Here is a 23,174-nt window from a genome sequence, read left to right on the forward strand (position 1 = left end):
ATCTTGCACTGTAACTATGGCAAATTGGAACCTGTTAACTGAGGGCACTGATGGAAGGGTGTCAAAATCCCAGTCTAGCATCTATCCCTCTAAAGCCGTGGTCACTAATTTTTAAATTTGGTCCAAAACAGCCGGAGAGCCATCAAATCTTCCTACTTGGGTCTACGATGACACCAACCAATGCTTTTTGACTTTCATACCCGCTAGAACACCTGCCCCCAGTCACACATGCAGAAAACATTCAAATACAGGCCCAGAAACTAAAAGAACTAAGGTACACAAACAATGCCCTAAGATGCCAGAGTCTGCAGAGAAATAGACAGTACAGGGTGGCCCTGCACAAGTCACTTTAATTGCCCCAGGTACCCTTTAAAGTGACTGCACAAGTCACACATGCAGAAAACATTCAAATACAGGCCCAGAAACTAAAAGTACTAAGGTACACAAACAATGCCCTAAGATGCCAGAGTCTGCAGAGAAATAGACAGTACAGGGTGGCCCTGCACAAGTCACTTTAATTGCCCCAGGTACCCTTTAAAGTGACTGCACAAGTCACTTTAATTGCCCCTTAGGCGGCAGGTAATTAACTTGTCTAAGGCCACAAGTGAGAATTAGCAGATGTGGCTTTTGAGTCTCTGGTTCTGAACCTTCTGTTCCAGGAATCTGGTTTGGTTATGTGGTATAGTTTTGAGGCAATTTGGACTGGATAAAGGCTGGCTAGAATTAGAGAGATTGTGAGCCCGCTGGGACAGAAGGAAAAAAAGTACTGTAAATCATTCTGAGTTCCCCTGGGAGAACAGTATAGAAAATTGAATAGTGTGAAAAGCTTCAGCCTACGATAACCAGAGCTGGTATTATGACATCATAATGCCTCATTCCACCAATGCCTAAGAGTCAACTTTAGTAATGTCACAGTGGCTTGATTGTCCTATACTTGACTCACATTTGCTACATTTTGATTTCTAGAGTGGTACAGTGGTTAAAGCTACAGCCTCGGCACCTTGAAGTTGTGGGTTCAAACCCCATGCTGCTCCCTGTGACCCTGCATAAGTCACTCTAATTGCCCCAGGTACATTAGAGAGATTGTGAGCCCACCGGGCTAGAAGGAAAAAATGCTTAAGTACCTGAATAAATTAATGTAAATTGGTCTGAGCTCCCCTGGGAAAATGGTATAGAAAACAGAATAAAAATGATTTCTGCCTGAACAGTGTAAAACATAAAGATAACAGATGTAAACTGAAGACGCATCTTGATCACCAGATTGAAAATAATTTTCCTACCTTTTGGGGATTTTATTTTTCTGAACATCTTGTTCCAAGTCTCTGTTTGCACTTCCTTCTGTCTGTGCTCTTAACTCTGTTTCCAGGGTCTCCTTTATTCATTTTCTGTTTTTCTCTCTTCCTTCACTTTTTGCCCTCATCCATCTTTGATACTGCTCCCCCTCCCCCATATTCAACTTTCTTCCACTTTTCTGCTTCCATCTCAGATTTACCTTTCCATCTTCACCCTCTCTCCTTCCCTTTTCCTTTCCATTTGTGCGCACCGTATCACCCTCTTTTGTTTCCCTTGCATCTGACATCACTCCTCCTGTATCCCTGTCTGTTCCCCATGTCCAGCAATGCCCTAAGAACATAAGAATAGCCTTACTGGGTCAGACTAATGATCCATCAAGCCCAATAGCCCATTTTCACGGTGGCCAATCCAGGTCACTAGTACCTGACCAAAACCCAATATTCCATGCTACAGATACAGGGCAAGCAGTGGCTTCCGCCATGTCTTTCTCAATAACAGACTATGGACTTTTCCTCCAGGAACTTGTCCAAACCTTTCTTAAAACCAGCTACGCTATCCGCTCTTACCACATCCTCTGGCAACACATTCCTTCTATTGATTTTAAAAGTATTTCCCTGTAACTTCGAGTGTCCCCTCCCTAGTCTTTGCAATTTTTGTCGGATTGAAGAATCGATCCTCTTGTACCCATTCTCCTCCACTCAGTATTTTGTAGACTTCAATCATATCTCCCCTCAACCGTCTCTGTTTCTGTTCCTATGCACTCCTCAACCATGTTAAGTCTTTCTCTCCCCATATCCAGGTTCTCCCCTCTTTCCTTCTTTTCATCTGCCTGTCATAAAACACTCACTCCAGCATCACTCTTTCGGGCACTTCCGAGTGTGGCATCTCCCATTACCCTTTTTATGTTCTGTTCAGGCAGATCTTTCTCTTTCCTGTTCTCTTTTCTTTCTTCACTTTGAGTCCGGCCTGCCTGCCTCCCACCCATCTATCTGATGGTCTTACAATCGTCTTTCCATCAACAATTCAGCCAGGCTTTCTGACCAACACCAGGGACCAATCCATTGCAGTAACTTTCTGTTGCCAGATGGGAGAGACACTCAGAAGAAAGGCCCCCCGAGGGTGGCCAGAAAGGCAGGCTAAGAGGGATGATGAACTTTCTCTTTCCCTTCCCTCCCTATTTCACAAGTCTAAATCTAGACCAAGCAGTGCTCTTGCATACACTAGCAAAAAATGATGAAAAAAAAAAAAAATACAGGTCCCTGAGGGCTGCCATTAGCTCGCAGGCCTTGCATTGAAGAAACTGCTGTAGAGTTTTAAGGCTGGTTGGCTTGGAGTTTTGGCGCCCTTTATTACCATTGCCTTGGGCCAGGGCCTCACCTGCTCTGTAGGTTGAGCTGGCCCTTTATGCATTTTGGGTTCCACACCTGGCTCGGATCAACTGTTCTTGTGGAGGGGGTGAGAGGGGTAATTTGCACTAGCACATGAGCTGAGGTATCCTGGGCCTCAGTTCTAGCTGGGCCGAGGAAACAGTGATAACTTTAATCTTCTGAAACTAACAGATGCATTGTAATTCTATCAAATCTTTTGACTGAAGCTGGTAAATCTCTGGCTCGTGCAAATGTGCATTAAGTACTTTCCACATTTTTTGTAGAACAATGAAATAGATTTTGGTCCTGTTTTTATCCCAGGACAAGCAGGCATGATATTCTCACATGTGGGTGACGTCATCTACGGAGCCCCAGCGCGGACAGCTTTTCAAGCAAACTTGATTGAAGTTCCAAGTTTGCACACTGCACCACGCATGTGCTAGCCTTCTTGCCCACTAGAGGGCGCATCCCCACCTCGTGGTCCTCAGTTCAATTTCATCCGCGGAGCCAGAAGCCCTGTGGAAAATTGTGCTCTTCAATTGCCTTCTGTCGCCGCGGCTGTGTACGTTTTTCGACGCGGTCGCTGCGTTTAGCATTGTTTCTTTTCATTGTCTTTCGGTTAGTGCAAAAAAAAAAAAAAGTTTTGTTTTTCCGTCGCTCCGGGGGCTCTATTGTGGGTGTATTTTTCCATTAGCTGTTGTTGTGGGGGATTATTATTATTTTTTTTTAAATTTATTTTATTATTATTATCCATTTTGAACCTCATTGGGAGTTGGTGGAACACAAATCGCTAGATTAAAGCACATTAAAAACTGTTTTAATGCATGTTGAGAATGTGTTCTTTCAGTCAACGCCATTAAAGATGGCTGTGGCTCATTTTTAATACAGTAGCTGTTGGCTGGTATTGTATATAATAATAATAACAGTTTATATACTACAGGACCGTGAAGTTCTATGCGGTTTACAATGATGAAAAGGTATTACAGATTGAGTGGAATAAACAAAGTTCAGAGTTGGTGAATAACAGTTCTAAAGATCATTTGATGAGGACTAAGATTGTATAGGTCAGTTACCTAAGTACTTCAGGAACAGATGTGTTTTTAGGCGTTTCCTGAATTCCCTATAAGTAGTAGGCACGAGCAGTTGTTCCAGGTCTTTACCCCATAATGCTGCTTGATGTAAGAGAAGATTTTGGTGATGACTTAAATTTACAACCTCTAACCGGTAGAGAAACAAAGTTTGGATGTGAACTTCTATGTCTTATTGGTTGTGAAAGAGAAAAGGTCTGTTATATATTTAGGGGCTAAGCCGTGAAGTACCTTGAAGCAAAAACAACCAAACTGGAACTTCACACGTGCCTCCATCGGCAGCCAGTGTAGAAGTCGATAGGAAGGAGTTACATGATAAGACTTCTTCAGTCCACAAAGTAGCCTAACCGCTGAATTTTGTACTAGTTGCAGTCGCCGTGTATTTTTCTGGGAGAGTGCCCAGTAGGCGATGTTACAATAATCGAGTTGACTCAGTATGAGGGATTGTACCAGAATTTTAAATGATGAGACATCGAAGTAAGCTCTGATGGACCGAAGCTTCCAGAGGGTGAGAAAGATCTTTCTAATCAAGGAGTCTACCTGGTCTTTCATGGTCAGACTCTTGTCCAGTGTTACTTCCAATACATTCATAGTGGATTGAATGGGATGTCTAAGGTTATTGATGCACAGTGATGCTTTAGTTTCAAGTGGGTGTGGCGATGCTATAAAAAATTTTGTTTTCTCTGGGTTTACCTTTATTCTGAACTCAGTCATCCATTGCTCCATCCAATTTAGTACCTCTGTTGCTTTGGGGGTGACTTCTGAGATAGGGGTATTGAATGGGATAATTATCGTGAAGTCATCAGCGTAGCTAAATAGTTTTATCCCCAGCTGGGATAGTTGCGCACCCAATGAGGACATATAAACATTGAAGAGCAGATGAGATAATGGTGACCCCTGTGACATGCCAGATGAATTGCTCCATGTATCGGAGAGATCGTAATTGAAATGGACTTGGTAGGTGCGGGATATAAGGAAACCTCGAAACCAGTTTAATACCTCTCCTCTGATTCCAATTGCATCTAGGCATTGTAACAGTTTCCCATAGTCCACCAAATCAAAGGCAGAGCTCATGTCAAATTGCATGATCAGGGCGTTGAGGCCCTTACTAAACAAGTAGCGCAAATTATCCAGGATAGCCGCAATTACTGTCTCAGTGCTAAACAGAGGCCTAAAACCAGATTGAGTTTCATGCAAAAGAGAGAATTGGTCGAGATATTCCATCAGTTGGGTGTGTACCAATCCTTCCATGATTTTCACAATGAATGGAATGGATGCTACTGGTCTATAGTTGGTTACTGATGTTGATGATTCTTTGATTTTTTGGAATTGGGGTTATTATGATATGACCATTATTAGTGAGGAATTTTCCATTGGTTAGGTTATTGGTTAAATAATTCAACAGTGATAGTTTAAAGTATATAATTAAATATAAGTTGAAACCCCCATTTTTCTCCCACAAAAGGAGGAAAAATGGTTGACTCTAATATAAGACGGGGGTGGGGGGGGGCCCTTAAATATACAAGTGCCCTGCCTTGCCAGGCTTTGCACCCAGTCCCCTTCCCTTCCTCCTGATGCCTTGCAGGCCTCCACTGGGCCTGTCGCGGGACCTGGGGGATCCCCAGTCTCATCACAGCTGAGAAACAAAAATACCCTGCGCACCCCCCCCCCCGACGCCTTGGTGGCCTCGCAGTGAGTGGGACAGGAGGAATCCCTTCTGCCTCCTGTGCCTGCTGAAATTGACAATCTCACCTCCCTGTTTTAAAGGTTTTGATTTGCCATATGCTTGCATGTTCCCTAGTCTTTTTATACCTTTTCAAAATAATAATCAATTCATGTTTACCTGTTTTGTACCACTTTGGGTTTTGTAGACCTCCTAATCACCTGTTTCAGTGGGTAGAACAGTACCTCCCAGTAGTCAGAAGCTCACATCACAGGAGTATCGCATATCGGGGCAGACTTCCCTCAGCCGGACTTGGATCCAGTAGAATGGGAGTTGTCCCAGTAAGCGTTCCAGTGAATCACGTGGCAGTGGGGAATCCCAATCTTAGACCTGATGACATCATGGGCCAACATGAAGGTACTGTGCTTCAGTTGGACCAAGCAGTACAGATCGGAGGGCCTGGATGCTGTCATAGAAACATAGAAGATGATGGCAAATAAGGGCAATAGCCCATCAGGTCTGCCCACTCTACTGACCCACCCCCAAGTCTACTATCCTAGGGATCCCACTCCTGGTGACAGGTTCCCTTGGCTTAACCCTCTAAGGGATCCCACATGGGCATCCCATTTGCTCTTAAATTCTTGCACTCTGTTTGCCTCGATCACCTGCACCGGGAGCTCGTTCCAAAGATCAACCACTCTCTCGGTGAAGAAATATTTCCTGGTGTCACCATGAAATTTCCCGCCCCTGAGTTTGAGCAGATGCCCTCTTGTGGCTGAGGGTCCTTTGAGAAAGAGAATCTCTTCCTCCATCTCGATACGGCCGGTAATATACTGTCCTTCAGCTATGGCTTCCTTTTTTTCCCCTGTGACCGATCAGTCATGTTCTTCATAGGATTACGTAACATCCAGGGATGATGGTAATGGTCACACCAAACTGACTGCACTGTCTGTGGTTTGTGGACCTCGTACGGTTGCTAGTGGATGTACCACTGAGTCTGCCAGACTCGCTGGTTGTTTTGCATTAGGGTCCGGTTCTAATGGACAATCCCTCCCATTTTGGTCTTACGGCCTGGCTATTGAGCAGTTGACATTCAGGAAGAAAGGCTATTCAGATTCCGCGATTGCGACTGTTGCATGCTCATAAGCAGTTCTGTGGTGCAGGCACCGTCTCTCATGTTGGTGTCGCTAATGCACATTCTGGCATTCTTTCAGGAGGGTTGTGCCAAAGGCCTGAGCATAAGTTCAGTTGAGGTTCAGGTAGTAGCGTTGGCTTGTTTCAGGGGTTAACTGCAAATTGGTTCCTTGGTAGCGCACTTGGATGTAGTGAGATTCTTCAAGGGGGTTGCTTGTTTGTGGCCTCAGGTGTGTTCTCTGTGTCCAGAGTGGAGTTTGAATTTGGCCCTTCGGGAGCTTCAAAAGTTTCCCTTTGAACCGCTCTGCAGGGCTACTCTTAAGGATCTCACGCTGAAGGCTGTATTAGTAGCGATGCCGTCCACGAAGCAGGTGTTGGAACTCCAGGCTCTCTTGTGTAGAGGCCCTTTTCTGTGTGTTATGGAGTTTGGGGGTGACTATCCATACAGTTCCCTCCTTTCTACCCAAGGTCATTTTGGCCTTTCACCTGAATCAGACTCTGATTCTTCTGGTGTTCCAAGAGGTTGATTATCTGGAGGAGTTTTGTCAGCTTTATCTTTTTGGATATGTGCAAGATTTTGAAGAAGTATCTGCATGTTGCAAATGAGTTTCGGTGTTCGGACCATTTGTTCTTTTTGGGGGACCATCTCGGGGCGTGGCAGCTTCCAAGGCATCCATTGCTCAATGGATTCGAGAGGTGATTCTCTTTGCATTTCAGTTGACAGGAAAGCCTGTATGAGCGAACTCTACCAGTGCACTGGCGATGTCCTGGGCAGAGCCCCATCTGTTGGGGTTTTTTTTTTCCCTTTTGAAGAAACTTTTCGGGCGGCTACATGGTCATCCTTGCACACTTTTTCAAAGCAATTAGCGTAGATGTGGCAGCTCGGGGAGAGGCAGTTTTGGAGGCATTGGTAATCACTGGCGCTTGATCGTCCCCTCCCTATTTGAGGCTTGCTTTGCTACATCCTATTGCCTGTCTGGATTTGACTGCTGTAGATGACGGGAAAGGTAAAATTAGGACTTGCCCAATAATTTTCTTTCCCTTAGTCACAGCAGACAAATCCAGGACCCACCTTGACTGCAGTACTGGTTGTTGGTGGTTGTTTTTTTCCAGTTGGGTTAAGTAAGTTGGTTCCAGTGGTGCCCCTGGGTGTTTACCGTCTTGCCTGCTCCCTCCTCTGTCTTGCTGCAGCGTTTGCGCGGCCCCAGAAACATTTTTTTTCCGGCCAATGCAGCCCAGGGAAGCCAAAAGGTTGGACACCCCTGCCTTAGAAGTTAGTTTCTACCATGCAGTTGGCCAGTGAGTCCCTAATTTAGGACAAGCTGATTTCTCAAAAGAAAGTGGGAGTGTGTTAAGTTCTTTCGCGGTTGATTCTCTAAGGTGTTTGAACTTTCTCTTAAATCCCCTCTGATTATAGCTGTTCTGCCACTTATTTCTGCCCAATGGGATGATCAGTAACCCTCAGAAAGGCACCCAGACAATATAAAGCTTAAACAATAACACTTTATTACATGCATAGATAAATATTAAAATAGATTAACATCACCGTATTTCCGGACATCACTATCCCTCACAATCTGGAACCCAAAGCGATTGATAGGAGAGGAGAATCGAACGGGCTGTCCCTTGTTGCAACGAAACTGGATTCAAATTCTATGGGCTGAGTTCTTCTCTTTTATAGAGAAAAACTGCTGCCCTCTTAGTAAGACAGCCGGTTCTGTTCTTTTGTTATCTGTTTTGACAACACCCAGGTCAAAAGAGGTCAAGATAGCAGATACTTGTCACTGTCTTTTTCTTTTTGATGTAGTTTCCCATCTGTCTTTACTGATGATCATTTGGTTTTACTGTCCTTTGAAGATCAATGAGGTCAGGATGTTAGCTCCTGTGGAGATTAAAGAGGTCAGGATCTCAAATACGCAAGGAGGTGTTGCAGTTTTATTGTCTCTTTGATGCTATCCAGTTGACACTTAGACAAAGGAAGTCAGGATCTCAAATAAGCAAGGTTATTGCAGAGACCATTTGGTCTTACTGTTCTTTGGAGGTCAGGATGTCAGATAAGCAGACTTGAGGATTCATATCAGTAATATGTTCTGAACATGTCAGTAATATGCTGAGGCATAACAGTCCACCCCTGGATCCTTAAGTCTGTATCTCCGAATAAGAAGTCATCCGAATAGAGGGATAGAGTGTTCGTTTGTATACACAATAGGTAAATCCACAATTAAGAAATGTTAACATAAGGATAACTAAACAAATATAGATTAAGGGATGAAGAAACACTTTTCTAGCTGTAGCACTCCACCCGGTAAAAGCATCCCACCAATGGTGTGCAGTAGTAGCTTCAATATGATCTGCCACTGAATGCAAGTTAGTATTTAAAAATTCAGTATCTATTTTATGCTGTAGCAAGGTAAGGTTACGTTGCTGGTTTGCTTTATTTAGAATTGCTATATTTTGCATAGCTTTCTTTACAGAGGGTAATAAAATAATTGGAGTAAGTACATCGGCAAAAGAAAGATTAACATTTACATTTGATATCCAGGGTTCATAAAAATGATAAGTTGCATTATTTGCCCACTGCAACACACTAACATTCTGTAAACATACTGAAAAGGGAGCTTGAATAGCAGGAATCACAAGTTCAACAGTACTGCTAGCAACACAGACATATTTATGTAATATTTCTTGTATAAAAGTGTAACCTTGAGGTTGAACGGTCCATTGGCATAGATTGTAGGTATGTTGTAGAGAACATGGTTCATAGATCGCATAAGAAGATGGACAAACTTGTCCATGTTGAATTTGTTTACAATTTTTTAACACGTATGTTTTGTTCTGTTCATCTATTTGTTGCCCATAGTAAGTAGGAAACCATAATTGGGGTCCTAATACCAAAGGCATCACAGTGAAAGGACACATTATGGTAGAGTTCCTTACATCAAATAACGTAAGCAACCCTTCACAGGAGAAATCAGAACATTGTTTTATATCAAAATTCCACCATGTTCTATCTAAGGGCGTGGTTTTATTAAATAATACAAAAATCAATGAGGTATTTCGTAATTGTAACTGCTGGATAAAATTAATTCTTTGTTGTATAAAAGACAAAACACGAATCTCACAAATAGTCCAATGTAAGGCTGAAGAAACATTACTATCTAAAGTATATTGCTGTATTATAGTATCATTAACAACATGTAACATTAACTGATCATATCGTAGGGTTAGTTCATGATTATGTACAGTATTTGGCATCCATTTACCTTCCCATCTAAATACATCCGCTACTCCGGAGCCAAAAGATGCTTGTTTGCCAGCCAGTATTTCAGAATCAATAGTATTTACAATACCTAATGTAGTTCCCGCCCCCCCCTAATAGTTGATCCAGCCATCTTCGGGTCCTACATTTGGGTAGAATAGGAAAATTAATTTTCCATTCATATATCATTTCCTTATGTTCTAAACTGGTATTTTTGCATTCGCTAATATTTCTTACTAAAGAGGCATTTAATGAAATAGGATTAGTATGGATAAATGTCATAATAATTACCATGTCAGTGCGGTTTTCAATTTTGGTTGCATTCCTACAAATTAGTCCCTGTGCCCTGTTAATGGGTAAGGATAAATTCCAAAATGTAGTGCTAGTAAATTTTTGTGTTTGTATGATATCTCGAGCCACTTGTTTACTAACTATATTTTGGGGGAAAGTATAGTTAGTACATTGGATCCCAGTGTGATTTTGAATGGTAATGCTAATTACAGAGGCATTCATCACCCAAAAAGGAGTTTTATAATATTTAGTGAACCCGGTATCTGTGTCATATCGAATGACAGGGGAAGGAGAAAATGTAAAATTCCATATGTTACACAGAGAGTTTTCGCTGCATGTGAAATTATCTTGTTTTCTCATTGAAGTTGCATTTTTCCACTGGACCGTGACGACAGTGGTTGGACGGTCACTCTTCACTGACATTATTGCAGTTTGTCCGTACCATACCAAAGATAGAATGGCGATACACTTCCATGTTAGGTCCTGTGGAAAGAAAAAGAATCTTTATTCTCTCCTAAAACATTGGTCCCGAGGAGCGAAGATTGGACGTTCATAACCATCCACTAGTATTTGTACAATACTATCTTTCCCTGCAGCTATTACGGTGGCTCCTACTATTGGTTGGAGTGGTTTCTTCCACCAGATTCTCATACCAGCTTTAATTACATTAGCTGCCCCAAAGCCTGGTTCACTTCGGCCATAATGGTGCAGGGGTTTATCAATTAACTGTGGAGCTTCCATTTTAATTGCAATAGTTATCAATTGTGCAACACGATCCCCCTTTTGGAGAATGATAGCTTCTTTTCCAAGGTTTAATAATAATATTCCAATTTCGCCCCGATAGTCTGAATCAATGACACCCCCCATTATAGTTACACCTTTAAGAGCCAAACTTGATTGCGGACAAATCTGTCCATAATATCCCTTTGGAATAAGCACCCCCAAACCAGTTTGAATAGGTTTCACTATTTGTGGATCTAATTTGCATTCATTAGGGCAATATACATCTAGTCCAGCAGATCCATCAGTGGCCCTTATAGGAAGCTGTACTCCAGGTCTAACAGTCCAAAACTGGAGGGTACAAATTTTGTCACTTGCTTCAAGTGTGGAATACAGCATCCTATTCAGGGGTGTAGTATGTGAAGCTATGGGTCTATTGTTCAAAATTTGTAAGGCTTCAGTTAAATGTTCCCTCCACCTACGCAATGACTGATATCCTAATCTCTTTAATTGGGTTTTTAATAATCCATTCATTCTTTCTATCAGTCCTGAGGCTTGTGGATGATAGGCTACATGTAGTCTCCATTGAACATTGTTATCATTGATCCAATCCCTAATCATATTACCTGTAAAATGAGTCCCCCTGTCTGACTGTATTTCTAGAGGGTGTCCGTAATATAAGGTAATTAATCCTAATGCTCTAATTGTGTTTTCTTGATTGGCTTTCCGGCAAGGATAAGCCACTAACAACCCTGAATAGGTATCTACCATGGTACACACATATTGACATCCTTTAGACAATGGTAGAGGGCCTATATAATCTATTTGCCAAATCTGACCTGGTAGCCTGCCTCTGGCTATTTTCCCAAAAATTGGGGGCATCTGCTGCGCTGATGTGAGAGCTAGTTTACATAAATGACAATTACTGATTACTGTCTTTACCATATCTACAGTACAATGTATTCCTCTATCATGTGCCCACCTAATAGTTCCCTTCTCTCCAAGGTGTCCGGACTTTTGATGTGCCCATGTTGCCATGGCCATTTCGGAAGCAACATCTGTTTCCATGACCACAACGTGCGGGGTGGAAGAGTTTTGTTCTTCTGCCAACTCTGTTTCAGTGAGTTTGGATGCGCTATCTGCAACAGAGTTGAAAACAGTGTCAAGCGTATCTTTCACCACATGTGCATCTACATGGTACACTGTTATTACGGTAGTATTGGCCCATTCCAGAATATCTTGCCAAAGTCTGGCTCCCCAGACTTCTTTATTATGAATTGTCCAATTGTCCTTTTTCCATTTCATCATCCAAGTTGTCATTCCATTTGCTACTGCCCATGAATCAGTAAAGATATGGCATTGTTGTCCTTGTTCTAGCCGTATGGCCTGCCACACTGCATATAGTTCAGCATATTGTGAGCTCTCTCCTTTTCCAGTGGTTGTTAGCAGTTGCTTTGTGACTGGATTAAAGGACACGCCCTTCCAATGTCTCAGTTGACCCTGGTATTTGGAGGAACCATCTGTAAACCAGGTATGCTGTTGTTGTGTCTCAGTTAGTTCTTGATATGTCTTTCCCCACCGAATGGGACTTTCACATATGTCGTCCACTTGCAATGGGGTATCTTCTGTGGGCACATTAAATACTTTTTCATGCAGCATCGTTACTCCATGTAGGCCTGACTTAGCCCTCTGTTGGATGTACCATTTCCATTTTATGATACTCTGTTCCTGGGCATGTCCAATACGATGAGTTTTTGGGTCACTCATGATCCATGTCATAATGGGTATTTCTGGTCGTATCATTACTTCGTGTCCTATGGTCAACTGTTCTGTTGCTACCAAAGCCCAGTAGCATGCTAGCAGCTGTCTTTCAAAGGGTGTGTATCGGGTCCCAGTTTCTGGGAGAGTCCTATTCCAGAATCCCAAAGGCACTCGTCGTCCAGCTTGCTTTTGCCATAGGCTCCAATTAGCATATCGCTCCTGTACACTCACTTGCAATTCTACTGGACCCTCCTTTAATGGCCACAAATTCATGGCTTGCTGAATAGCTTCCTTTGCTCTCTGGAAAGCCTGCTCCTCGTGTTCAGTCCAGACAAAATCATATTTTTTCCTTGTGATTTTGTACAGAGGAGACAGGATTTGCCCCAAGTGTGGAATATGTTGCCTCCAGAATCCAAAAAGGCCAATAAAGGCCTGGGTTTGTTTCTTACTTTGGGGAGAAGGGAAGTTTACAATTTTCTGTTTAACTTTCTCTATCACTTCTCGACACCCTTTTGACCATTTAATTCCTAAAAATACCACTGTTTGTGCTGGTCCCTGCACTTTCTTTGGATTTATTTCCCACCCTGCCTGTCTCATTGTTTCTACTACCAATGCCAAAGCATCTGCAACTTCCTTTTCTGTATTACCCTGGATTAAAATGTCATCAATATAGTGTGATAGTTCTACTCCTTCAGGTAAGGTACAGTTATCTAAATGCTCTGCTATAATCTTGTGACAGAAAGTGGGACTATGTAAATACCCTTGTGGTAGTCTGGTAAATGTATATTGTCTCCCTTGCCAAGTGAATGCAAATTGTTCCTGACATTGCTCCACTATAGGAATAGAGAAAAATGCATTGGCTAAATCAATAACTGCATACCAAGTACCAGTTCGTGATTGAATTTGTTCAACCAGTGTTATCATATCGGGAACAGCGGCACTTAAAGGTGGCGTGTGTTTATTCAATTCTCGGTAATCTACTGTCATTCTCCAACTTCCATCTGCCTTATGGACGGGCCATACAGGATTATTGAAGGCGGAGGTAACTGTTTTTATTACTCCCGCTTTCACCAAATCCTGTATTGTATTGGTAATTTCTTCGTGCCCTCCCGGAATGCGATATTGTTTCATGTTTACAATTTTTGTGGAGATTGGTACTACTATTGGAACAGGTAATTTTCCCACCACTACTGATCTTATAGGAATGGCTGGTGATTTGCCAAAACTATAAATTCCATCAGAAAGCTGTAAGGTTAGCCCTTTCAGAATATCTATCCCTATTATATACTCAGGAATCTCAGTGATCAGTACAGTATACTCCCGGATTGGTAATTGTCCAATTTTTAATCTCAGTTTTGTCTGTACTGCTTGAATAATTTTCCCCCCCAATCCTGCTATTTGTATTCTAGGGCCCCGAAATTTTTTAGGGTTCCCATATATAATAGATGCCTCCGCCCCAGTGTCCACTAGAGCTTGTACCTTTTGCTCCCCAGATTTCCAATAGATATTTACCTCGACATGTGGACGCTGTTCTAATTTGGTCCAGGCAAACACTGAGGCTTGGCATTCATATCATTGATCCTCCCACCACTTCCACCCTTTTAAATCAGGATAAAGAGTGGAAGCAGTTTCCGCAGGAGGAGCAGTTGGCACCGGCATATCCTCACTCTTGCTTACTTGGGCTTGAGACATAGATTTCTTTCCTAATCCTCTACTTTTGTACATTTTCCATAAAGTCCCGGTATCTTTCCCATCTATTTCTTCCCTCTTTACCCCATCTTTTATTAATGCCAAAAACATATCCCTTCGGGATACTCGATTAGCCCTGTTTGAATTGGATTGTCCTTCCCTCTTTTTATCAAAAGTAGTTTGAGGTCCCCAGTCTCCCAGATCTCCTAACTGTCGGACCGCTTCCAAGACTTCCAAAATAGACCTGTCTGTTTGGTTGATCAACAGAGTCATAATTACCTGTTTGTATGCCGGTGCAGCATACCTGATAATTTTATTTCTCATGGATACAGTAAAAGGTAATGACATATATGTGTCAGCGTGACCTATTACTAAAGCTACCTTCATAGCCTCTTCCTTAATTCTCATTTGTGCATCTTTCAATGTATACCAAACTTTATCATTGGAAGGCCAGTCAGATTCAAGGGGATATCGCCTCGTAACACCCTTACCAATTACCTCTAATAAAGACCATTGGTTGTAATTTGTCGGATCGGGATCCTCCCGTAGCGCATCTTGTACTGCTGCTTCTTGACTAATTCGAACAAATTTAGGGGCATCTGTGGCATCTAACATAATCCCTGCTGCGCCCAACTCCTGTACCCGAATTACCCATTGTATTAGTGGCTCCCCGGGCCGCTGTGTAAAGCGTGCCATAATATCCATGACTTCTTGCTGAGTAAAGTCCTCCATAACATCATTTCTAGTTAGATTTTCTCCTGTCTGCAGATTTCCCTGTAATCTTCGTCTCCTTACTGGCTTTGCTTCTAAGCTTTCTGCCTGCTTTCCTTCATTACATATATCCTCCTCACTGGTATTAGAATTGGAATCCCAAATATCCCCATCCCATTTATCTGGATCCCAATCATCCGGAGGATGGGAAAGCAAAGTCCTAACCTTTTTGGCACTCACTTTCCCCCTCCGTTTTTTGTATTTATATTGAGCACAACGCACAGCTGCCTTTTCGGCTACATTTTGATAGGTGTTCACCTTATCCATTAACAATTTATTTTGACATTGTAGCATTGTGATGGCATTCTGTTGCTCACACATTTTCTTTTCCAGCTCCCCTAACTTTGATTGTAACTCATGTTTAGCTTCATGCAACTTCCTCCATGCTGCTAAAATCATCCATCCTCGTCTAGAAATTCCCTCTCGCTCTTTTCCTTTTGTAATTTTTACCTTTTGTAAAGAGGCACATAATTCATGTGGATCCCCACTTCCAAAAGTCCAGGATTCACATAATCCTGCCTCGACAGACCACTCAGTGGCTACTAATTTATAAATGCTGTCATCCCAACCCGGAATGGAGAGGTTGGGGGCCTGCCCCTCAACCCCATGTTTCATCTGGTGCCTTTTTGACCACATCGATCAACCCCACTCCTGGTACCAATTTGTTCTGCCACTTATTTCTGCCCAATGGGATGATCAGTAACCCTCAGAAAGGCACCCAGACAATATAAAGCTTAAACAATAACACTTTATTACATGCATAGATAAATATTAAAATAGATTAACATCACCGTATTTCCGGACATCACTATCCCTCACAATCTGGAACCCAAAGCGATTGATAGGAGAGGAGAATCGAACGGGCTGTCCCTTGTTGCAACGAAACTGGATTCAAATTCTATGGGCTGAGTTTTTCTCTTTTATAGAGAAAAACTGCTGCCCTCTTAGTAAGACAGCCGGTTCTGTTCTTTTGTTATCTGTTTTGACAACACCCAGGTCAAAAGAGGTCAAGATAGCAGATACTTGTCACTGTCTTTTTCTTTTTGATGTAGTTTCCCATCTGTCTTTACTGATGATCATTTGGTTTTACTGTCCTTTGAAGATCAATGAGGTCAGGATGTTAGCTCCTGTGGAGATTAAAGAGGTCAGGATCTCAAATACGCAAGGAGGTGTTGCAGTTTTATTGTCTCTTTGATGCTATCCAGTTGACACTTAGACAAAGGAAGTCAGGATCTCAAATAAGCAAGGTTATTGCAGAGACCATTTGGTCTTACTGTTCTTTGGAGGTCAGGATGTCAGATAAGCAGACTTGAGGATTCATATCAGTAATATGTTCTGAACATGTCAGTAATATGCTGAGGCATAACAATAGCTATGGAGATGGTGAAGAAATATATATTTTAGGGAAGTGCTCCGTATACCGGTTGAAGTAATTCCACCTTTTGTGTGAGCACATTTGTCAGCTTCTGTTCAGGGGACGCTAAGGCTGAGCATTGTAGAGACAAATTAAATTTAATAGCGTTTAGCATCATCTCTTTATCCCCCCCCCCCCCCTTTACAAAACCGCAATAGCGTTTTTTAGTGCAGACCAGCGCGCTGAATGTTCTCCACTGCTCCCGACGCTCATAGGAACTCTTTGAGTGTCGGGAGCAGCGCAGAGCTTTCAGCGTGCCAGCCTGCGCTAAAACCGCTATCGTGGTTTTGTAATGGGAGGGAGGGGAGTTGGTGACTTGTGCTGGAACCAGCTCAGAACCGTGTCTTCCGCTTTTTATTTATTTATTTATTTTTTGCTACAATGGAGTTGCTGTTTTAGGCTCTAAATTTGTATATTTCCTGACTTAGCTAGAGATAAGAGACGATGCCAGGATTTCCTGGCATTATAGTCTCTAGAGCTCTGGCTCTTTGACATGACGTGTTTTCTGAGTTATCCTTCCATGAATTATTTATCCCATGAATCGAAACAAGCTCGTGGATTTTATAATGTCTAAGGAAGAAATAATGGGTTAAAATGATGATTCTGTATGGGGTTGGCTTCGGGAATAATAGCAGGGATATTGTAATACTCAAAAATTCAGTTTTTTTTCTTCTAAATTAAATTTTCTATTATCTTGGCCCTGTGTATGTCTGCATTTTCCTTGTTGTTATATGTGGGCAAATCATTCTTTTGATTTTTGAATGCTGTATGTCGGAGTGGTGTGAGACTTTAAATGTGAAAATTCTATAAATTTAATAACATTTAAAAATATAAATATAAAATGTGGCGCCTGATGGCAAAAGGTTGGATAAGCCTATTCTAGAGCATATACAGATGATATATTGTTGATTTTTGCATTGAGAATGTTTGGTTGATTTAGGGCTAGATTCACTAAAGATAGCGACTTGATCGCTGTTGGCCGATTCTCCATGTACTATCAAGTTTTCATTTGCATGCCAACGATCAATCGCTCAGTGAACAATTGACTCATGTGCAGAGCCCTAACAGTGACAGGGGAAGCTGCCTCCTGTTACTTTTGCGTGTATATTAACACACTCAAAATATCTGTCCCATTAAAAAAAAACCTCACCCCCCCCCCCCCCCAACCTAAAACAAATGGCAGGAGGGATGCCCAATCCCTCCTGCTACTGGATGCTCCCCCCCACCCGAACTGAAAAAATGACAGGAGGGATGCCCACTTCCTCCTGCCACTGGAGGCCTCACCCCAACCCTATACCTTTTTCAGTTGGGAGCAGGAGGGGTGCTCAGTCCCTCCCGCTCCTCCGAGGCCACCGTCTGTGATGGGAGAGGCCTAAGGCCCTGATTGGCTCTGACGCCTAAGACCCCTCGGAGGAGCAGAATGGACTGAGCTGCCCTCCTGCTCCCAGCTGAAAATGTATGGGGGGAAGGGGGTTGAGGGAGGGGGCCTCTGGTGGCAGGAGGGAATGGGCATCTACAGTTGTATGGGTGGGGGTTTTTTTTTTTTCAATTTAATTTTTCAGAGCAGAAAATCCAAGTTTGCAAAGATAAGAAGATCCAAATGGTAACAAAGCCTTAATTACTTTGATGCTCCAAGTTATGATAACTAATACATAAAAATTTTAAATTAGTTGCAACTGGCCTTTTGAAAACTAATGGCATCAAAGAATGATGCTTGCCTAGGCGGCTGTATCCTTATGCACACAGACGCTTATAACATTCAGACTTGTGCATGTGACATACATGTCATCTATTCTAGAGTAACTTATGAAGGGAAGTTTTTAAAATAAAGTAAAATTCTGGAATCTCTTGTGGGACATCCAGAATCTCTTTGGGGTACACTACTGTGCCTTGGCACTACACTGCAATATAGGTTACTATCTGAGCAGGTGTCTTTTTTTCTTGCATTGTTTGAATTGACTTTATGATCTTGTATACCAATATTTGGCATCCACATAGGTAATTTAGGTGGAATATAAATCAGTAAATTTAAACTCTTCAGTACCTGGAACTGGGATTCTGAGACTTGTGGATGACTGGAATCAAAAGGCAGCAACTCCTTTGCATCCCGGAAGTTACGGCGGCAGCATGTTCTGGAATCTCAGGCCTCCAGAGGCCAGAAGGATCAGTTGGCTTTGTGGTCTGCGAGTTTGTAATCTTGTCACCACCCCTGGCTCAACTTGTCTTTTGGAGGTAGGGGGTAGAAAAACCTTTCTATGAAGCTTGAGTACCATCCATTGCTGGACAGCAGTCATCAAATCACTGTGGCCCTGGACTACAGTATAGGGAATCTGACAGCTAGGATTTTGTTGGGTCCTGGCTGGGATCAATCTGCTTACCTTACTACCAGGGCTGTGGAGTCGGAGTCGGAGGAAATTTTGGGTACCTGGAGTCGGAGTCAGAAGTACAAAAAACTGAGGAGTCGGGAGTCGGAACATTTATCTACCGACTCCATTTTTGAACTTGGCATACCAATCACGAGCGATTTCTTTCAGCTATAGCACCCACTATATACAGAGCACAAATGTTGCGAGCAGCTTCTGCGGCCTTGGAACCTTGATTAAAAGCAAAAAGAAGGTGGTGTCGAAAATGCTCATTTCTCTCAACTTGACATTCCATTTTAACGATCTGAAAATTAACCAGTGCTGTGGAGTCGGAGTCGGAGGAAATTTCAGGTACCTGGAGTCGGAGTCGGAACATTTATCTACCGACTCCACAGCACAGCTTTTGTGAGGATCCTTAAAGGTGTACTGTCATGGAATCAGACCTTGCACCGCTATTCAAATAAAATTCCTATCGTCAGGCTGGCTATAGTCCCATTTTTATTTACATACGTTGTTTTCCTCTTCTTACTCCAACCAATAACTAACTTTACCCTTGAGCAGATAAACATAAGTTTCTTCAATGCACTTTTTACTATATACTGTTGCAAGTGTGACTCCTTTTTTAAAAAAATTTTGACAGAAAATACTAGCTGCTTGAATTTTTTTTTGTTTGTATTTTATAACTTTACACGTTGGAAATACTGACTTCAACTGATTTACTTGTCTCTTCTTTTAGAAGAGTTCATTATATTCTGTATATATGATGGTGTAGTTCCCCGGAGAAGCTTGAATATTAAACAATAAAGTTTATAATAAATTTTGGCTTCTAAAGGCAGCTCCTCTGTCAAATCAGACGGATGGAAGTGTTCTGTAAAGCTTGTAATCCCTGTAATAAATGCCTTTGAACAAGCCAAATACAATACACTTATGTTACAATAGTCTAATTCGGATAGCAGTAAAGCCTGAGCAACCAGTCTGAACAGTTCCTGATGGAAATATGTCAATCCTTTTCAAATTAAGTAAAACCCAAAAAGCATTTCTTAAGGGAATTCATTTGGGATTCCATTGTTAAATTCTGGTCAAATGCGGTTCCTAAGATTTTATTTTATGAAGGTTCCAACTTGTCTGTCAAATTATCTATAATTAAAGAATTCTCGCTTGTTCGTTCTTGTAGAAGTTAAGAACGAAACTCTGTTAGTCTGAGATGATTATTATCCAACTGCGAATTAAAGAAATACACGTTTCTATTCTAAGTTTAATCTCGGTTATGTCGGTGGATATAGGAACAAGAAAAGCAGTGGCAAAGGCATATATTAAAAACTTGAAATCTGTTTCGTCCGATTTTTGTGCCTAATTGAAAACAGCGTCGCATTAAATAGAATAAGTGATGCTGTAAGCTCTCTAGGAAAGGGATGCTTCTTATACCTTAAGCGCCATCTCAGTACAGCACTGCATATCCAGTAATGCTATAAATATATAATAAGCCTTATGGATTAAAAGTTGAAGGTTGTGATGCTTTCAGATGTTTCAGATAATGTAGATTCAAGTAAATCTGTAACATTAAAGACCTTTTTTACTTATTTATTTAAAAAATTTCTTAACCACTTATAACTAGGCGGTTTTACAAAAGACAATCGTATAAAATAAGACATACAACACATATTTATACAAATAACAGGTCCTTCATATCAGCCATATTTTACATAAGAACGTAAGAATTGCCGCTGCTGGGTCAGACCAGTGGTCCATCCTGCCCAGCAGTCCGCTCACGCGGCAGCCCCCAGGCCAAAGACCAGTGCTCTAAATGAGTTCAGCCTCACTTGTGTACGTCCCAGTTTATCAGGAGCTTGTCCAACTTAATCTTGAAACCCTGGAGGGTGTTTTCCCCTACAACAGACTCGGAAGAGTGTTCCAGCTCTCCACCACTCGCTGGGTGAAGAAGAACTTCCTTACATTTTTACGGAATCTATGGAAGTTCTTCTTCACCCAGCGAATCAATACAGAGAAATTCATAATCCTGGAAAAAAAATCATTTATTGAAATGCTTCTACAAATAATGTAGTTTTCAGATGTTTCTTAAACGTCTGAAAATCTACAAGAGCTCTTAGTGGTCCAGTCAACTTATTCTACAGTGTTACTCCTATGAAAGAGATAGCGGAAGACCTAGTATTCTCATAGTGCGCTGCTTAGAAACCTGTAAGCGACTAGAACGTACTGCCCCCTCGGATCGCAATGTTCCATAGGCTGTGACAAATGTCTTCTCTGCCTCTGGGTTCATGCCCATGTCTTTCTTTACTGGTAAATAATACATTTGGGCCTCTGCCTCTGGGTTCACGCCCATGTCTATCTTTACTGGAAAATAATAAATTTGGTTCAGAAGTGGGAATATTATAAAACCTCAATGAAATGTTTCTTAAGGTATTACCAGAGACTTTGAATCTGTCTTCTGAATATTCCAATCTATAATTGAGCAGTTTTTTATCTTTCTGTTTAGGGAAATTTTATCTTTAACAATTTCTGATTGTTAAATCCTGAAGATTTTAACATTATCTTTCACTTGCTTCAATTCAAAAGTAAAGTCGTTTTTTGTACCATTATTATTATTATTATTATTATTTTTTACCCAAAGTATCCACAGTACTCACGAGAGCATCCTCCTCCTGGGGAAGATTTTGTAACGGTAGTGTTCAGCTTTGAGAGAGTATCTTTAGAGAGCATCTGAGTTACCACCACTGGCTTCACCAATTGAGAGCAAATCTCCGTGGTTACACTCGGATCTTTCTGCCCTCCTAAACGTCTCGTGGCAACAGCTCCTTGGAATGGGGTTTCCCCTGCGAGCTCATTTCCACAAGGTTCCCCATGCTGGGCTGCGGGCAAGGCAGGATACGGAGATAACAAGTTTTCCAAATCCAGGTCTTTGGTTTCTCTTCCCGAGAACACAGCAGACAACTCTCTGGATGATAAGTGGGGGATCTGTGGTGGTGGCAAACTTCAGAATTGATGCTTAGCAGGGGAGGAAGTCCTCACCGCCGAGGAATCTGGTCGAACATTTCCTTTGCACTTAGTATGAGGCATATTGGCATCAGAGGTAAAAGTATAGATTCATTGCTTAGCCAAGTCAGACACAGACACCTTGCTGCTACCATCTTGGGCTCACCTTGCCACAGCGAGAGAGAGAGAGTCTATAAAATGCAGAGTGGATAAAGGTGAGCAGGTCAATTGTATATTTGGTTTTTCAAAAGGCATTTGACAAAGTATCTCAAAGACTTCTCAGGAAATTACTGTCTATCCCATGACTTTCTAATTTCCTATTATGTATTAAGATCTGAGTGAGAATATTGACCATTTAAACGTATTGCTGCTTTTTAAACATTTATCAATTATCTAGAGATATGACTTTCTCACTAATTATTCCCAAGAGGCTTATGAAAAATTGCAAGAGGACCTTTGGGAGACTGGGCATCACAATGCCAGCTGTTTAATGTGAGCAAATGCAAAGTGATGCATATGTAAAAGGAGAACCCAAACTACAGCTGCATGATGCAGGGTTCCAGGTTGGGAGCCACTGCCCAGGAAAAGGATCTAGATGTCATTGTTGAAGATAAGTTGAAACCTTCAACTCGGTGTTTGGCGGTGACGTCTAAGAAAGCAAATAGAATGTTAGGAATTGGGAAAGGAGTGGAAAACAAAGACAAAAATGTTACAACGCCCTTGTATCGCTCTATAGTATGGCTGCACCTTGAATACTGTGTGCAATTCTGTATCTCAAAAAAGATAGAGGAATTAGAAAAAGTACAGAGACAGGTAACAAAAATGGTAAAAAAAGGGCTGGGACAGGACGACTTCCCTATGAGGAAAGGCTAAAGTTACTAAGGCTCTTAGCTTGGAGAAGAGACAGCTCAGAAGAGATATAGAGGTCAATAAAAGGCTGAGTGGAATGGAAAGGGTAGATATGAATTGCTTTTTTACTCTTTCCACAAATGCTAGGACTAGGGGGCATGTGATGAAGCTATTAAGTAGTAGAATTAAAACCAGAAAAAATATTTCTTCACTCGACACGTAATTAAACTCTGGAATATTTGCCAGAGCATGTGTTTGAAGGGTCTAAAAAAAGAGTTGGATAGCTTCCTAAAAAAGTCCATAAGCCATTATGTGTCTTCACATTGTTTTAATAGATTGGCCTCCTGATGAAGACTTTTTTGCCAAAACACTGCCAGTATTGAGTCATACCTAATAATAAAAAGCTTATTTCTTTTGCTAAAACACTGCCAGTATTGAGTCGTACCTAATAATAAAGAGCTTGTTCCTTTGCATCCCATTCGCTTGTTCCCACTGTGTTTTACTTGGGATCTTGCAAGATA

At 41.8% G+C, this 23,174-nt stretch overlaps 2 protein-coding genes across 4 annotated transcripts in view; one reads left to right on the top strand and one right to left on the bottom strand.

Moving 5' to 3' along the window:
- Window positions 1-23,174, top strand: part of ST3GAL1 (ST3 beta-galactoside alpha-2,3-sialyltransferase 1) — a 213,290-nt gene that overhangs the window by 4,010 nt on the left and 186,106 nt on the right. The window lies entirely within an intron of this gene.
- LOC117353657 lies at window positions 9,972-15,435 on the bottom strand. Its single transcript, XM_033929842.1, has 2 exons — window positions 14,917-15,435; window positions 9,972-14,112 (listed from the first exon to the last, which is right to left on the bottom strand). Exons 1-2 carry the CDS (start codon window positions 15,433-15,435, stop codon window positions 10,600-10,602), a joined length of 4,032 nt encoding a protein of 1,343 aa, XP_033785733.1. The 3' UTR covers window positions 9,972-10,599.

The sequence above is a fragment of the Geotrypetes seraphini genome, chromosome 2 (genome assembly GCF_902459505.1).
Source record: "Geotrypetes seraphini chromosome 2, aGeoSer1.1, whole genome shotgun sequence".
Taxonomy (NCBI): Eukaryota; Metazoa; Chordata; class Amphibia; order Gymnophiona; family Dermophiidae; genus Geotrypetes; species Geotrypetes seraphini.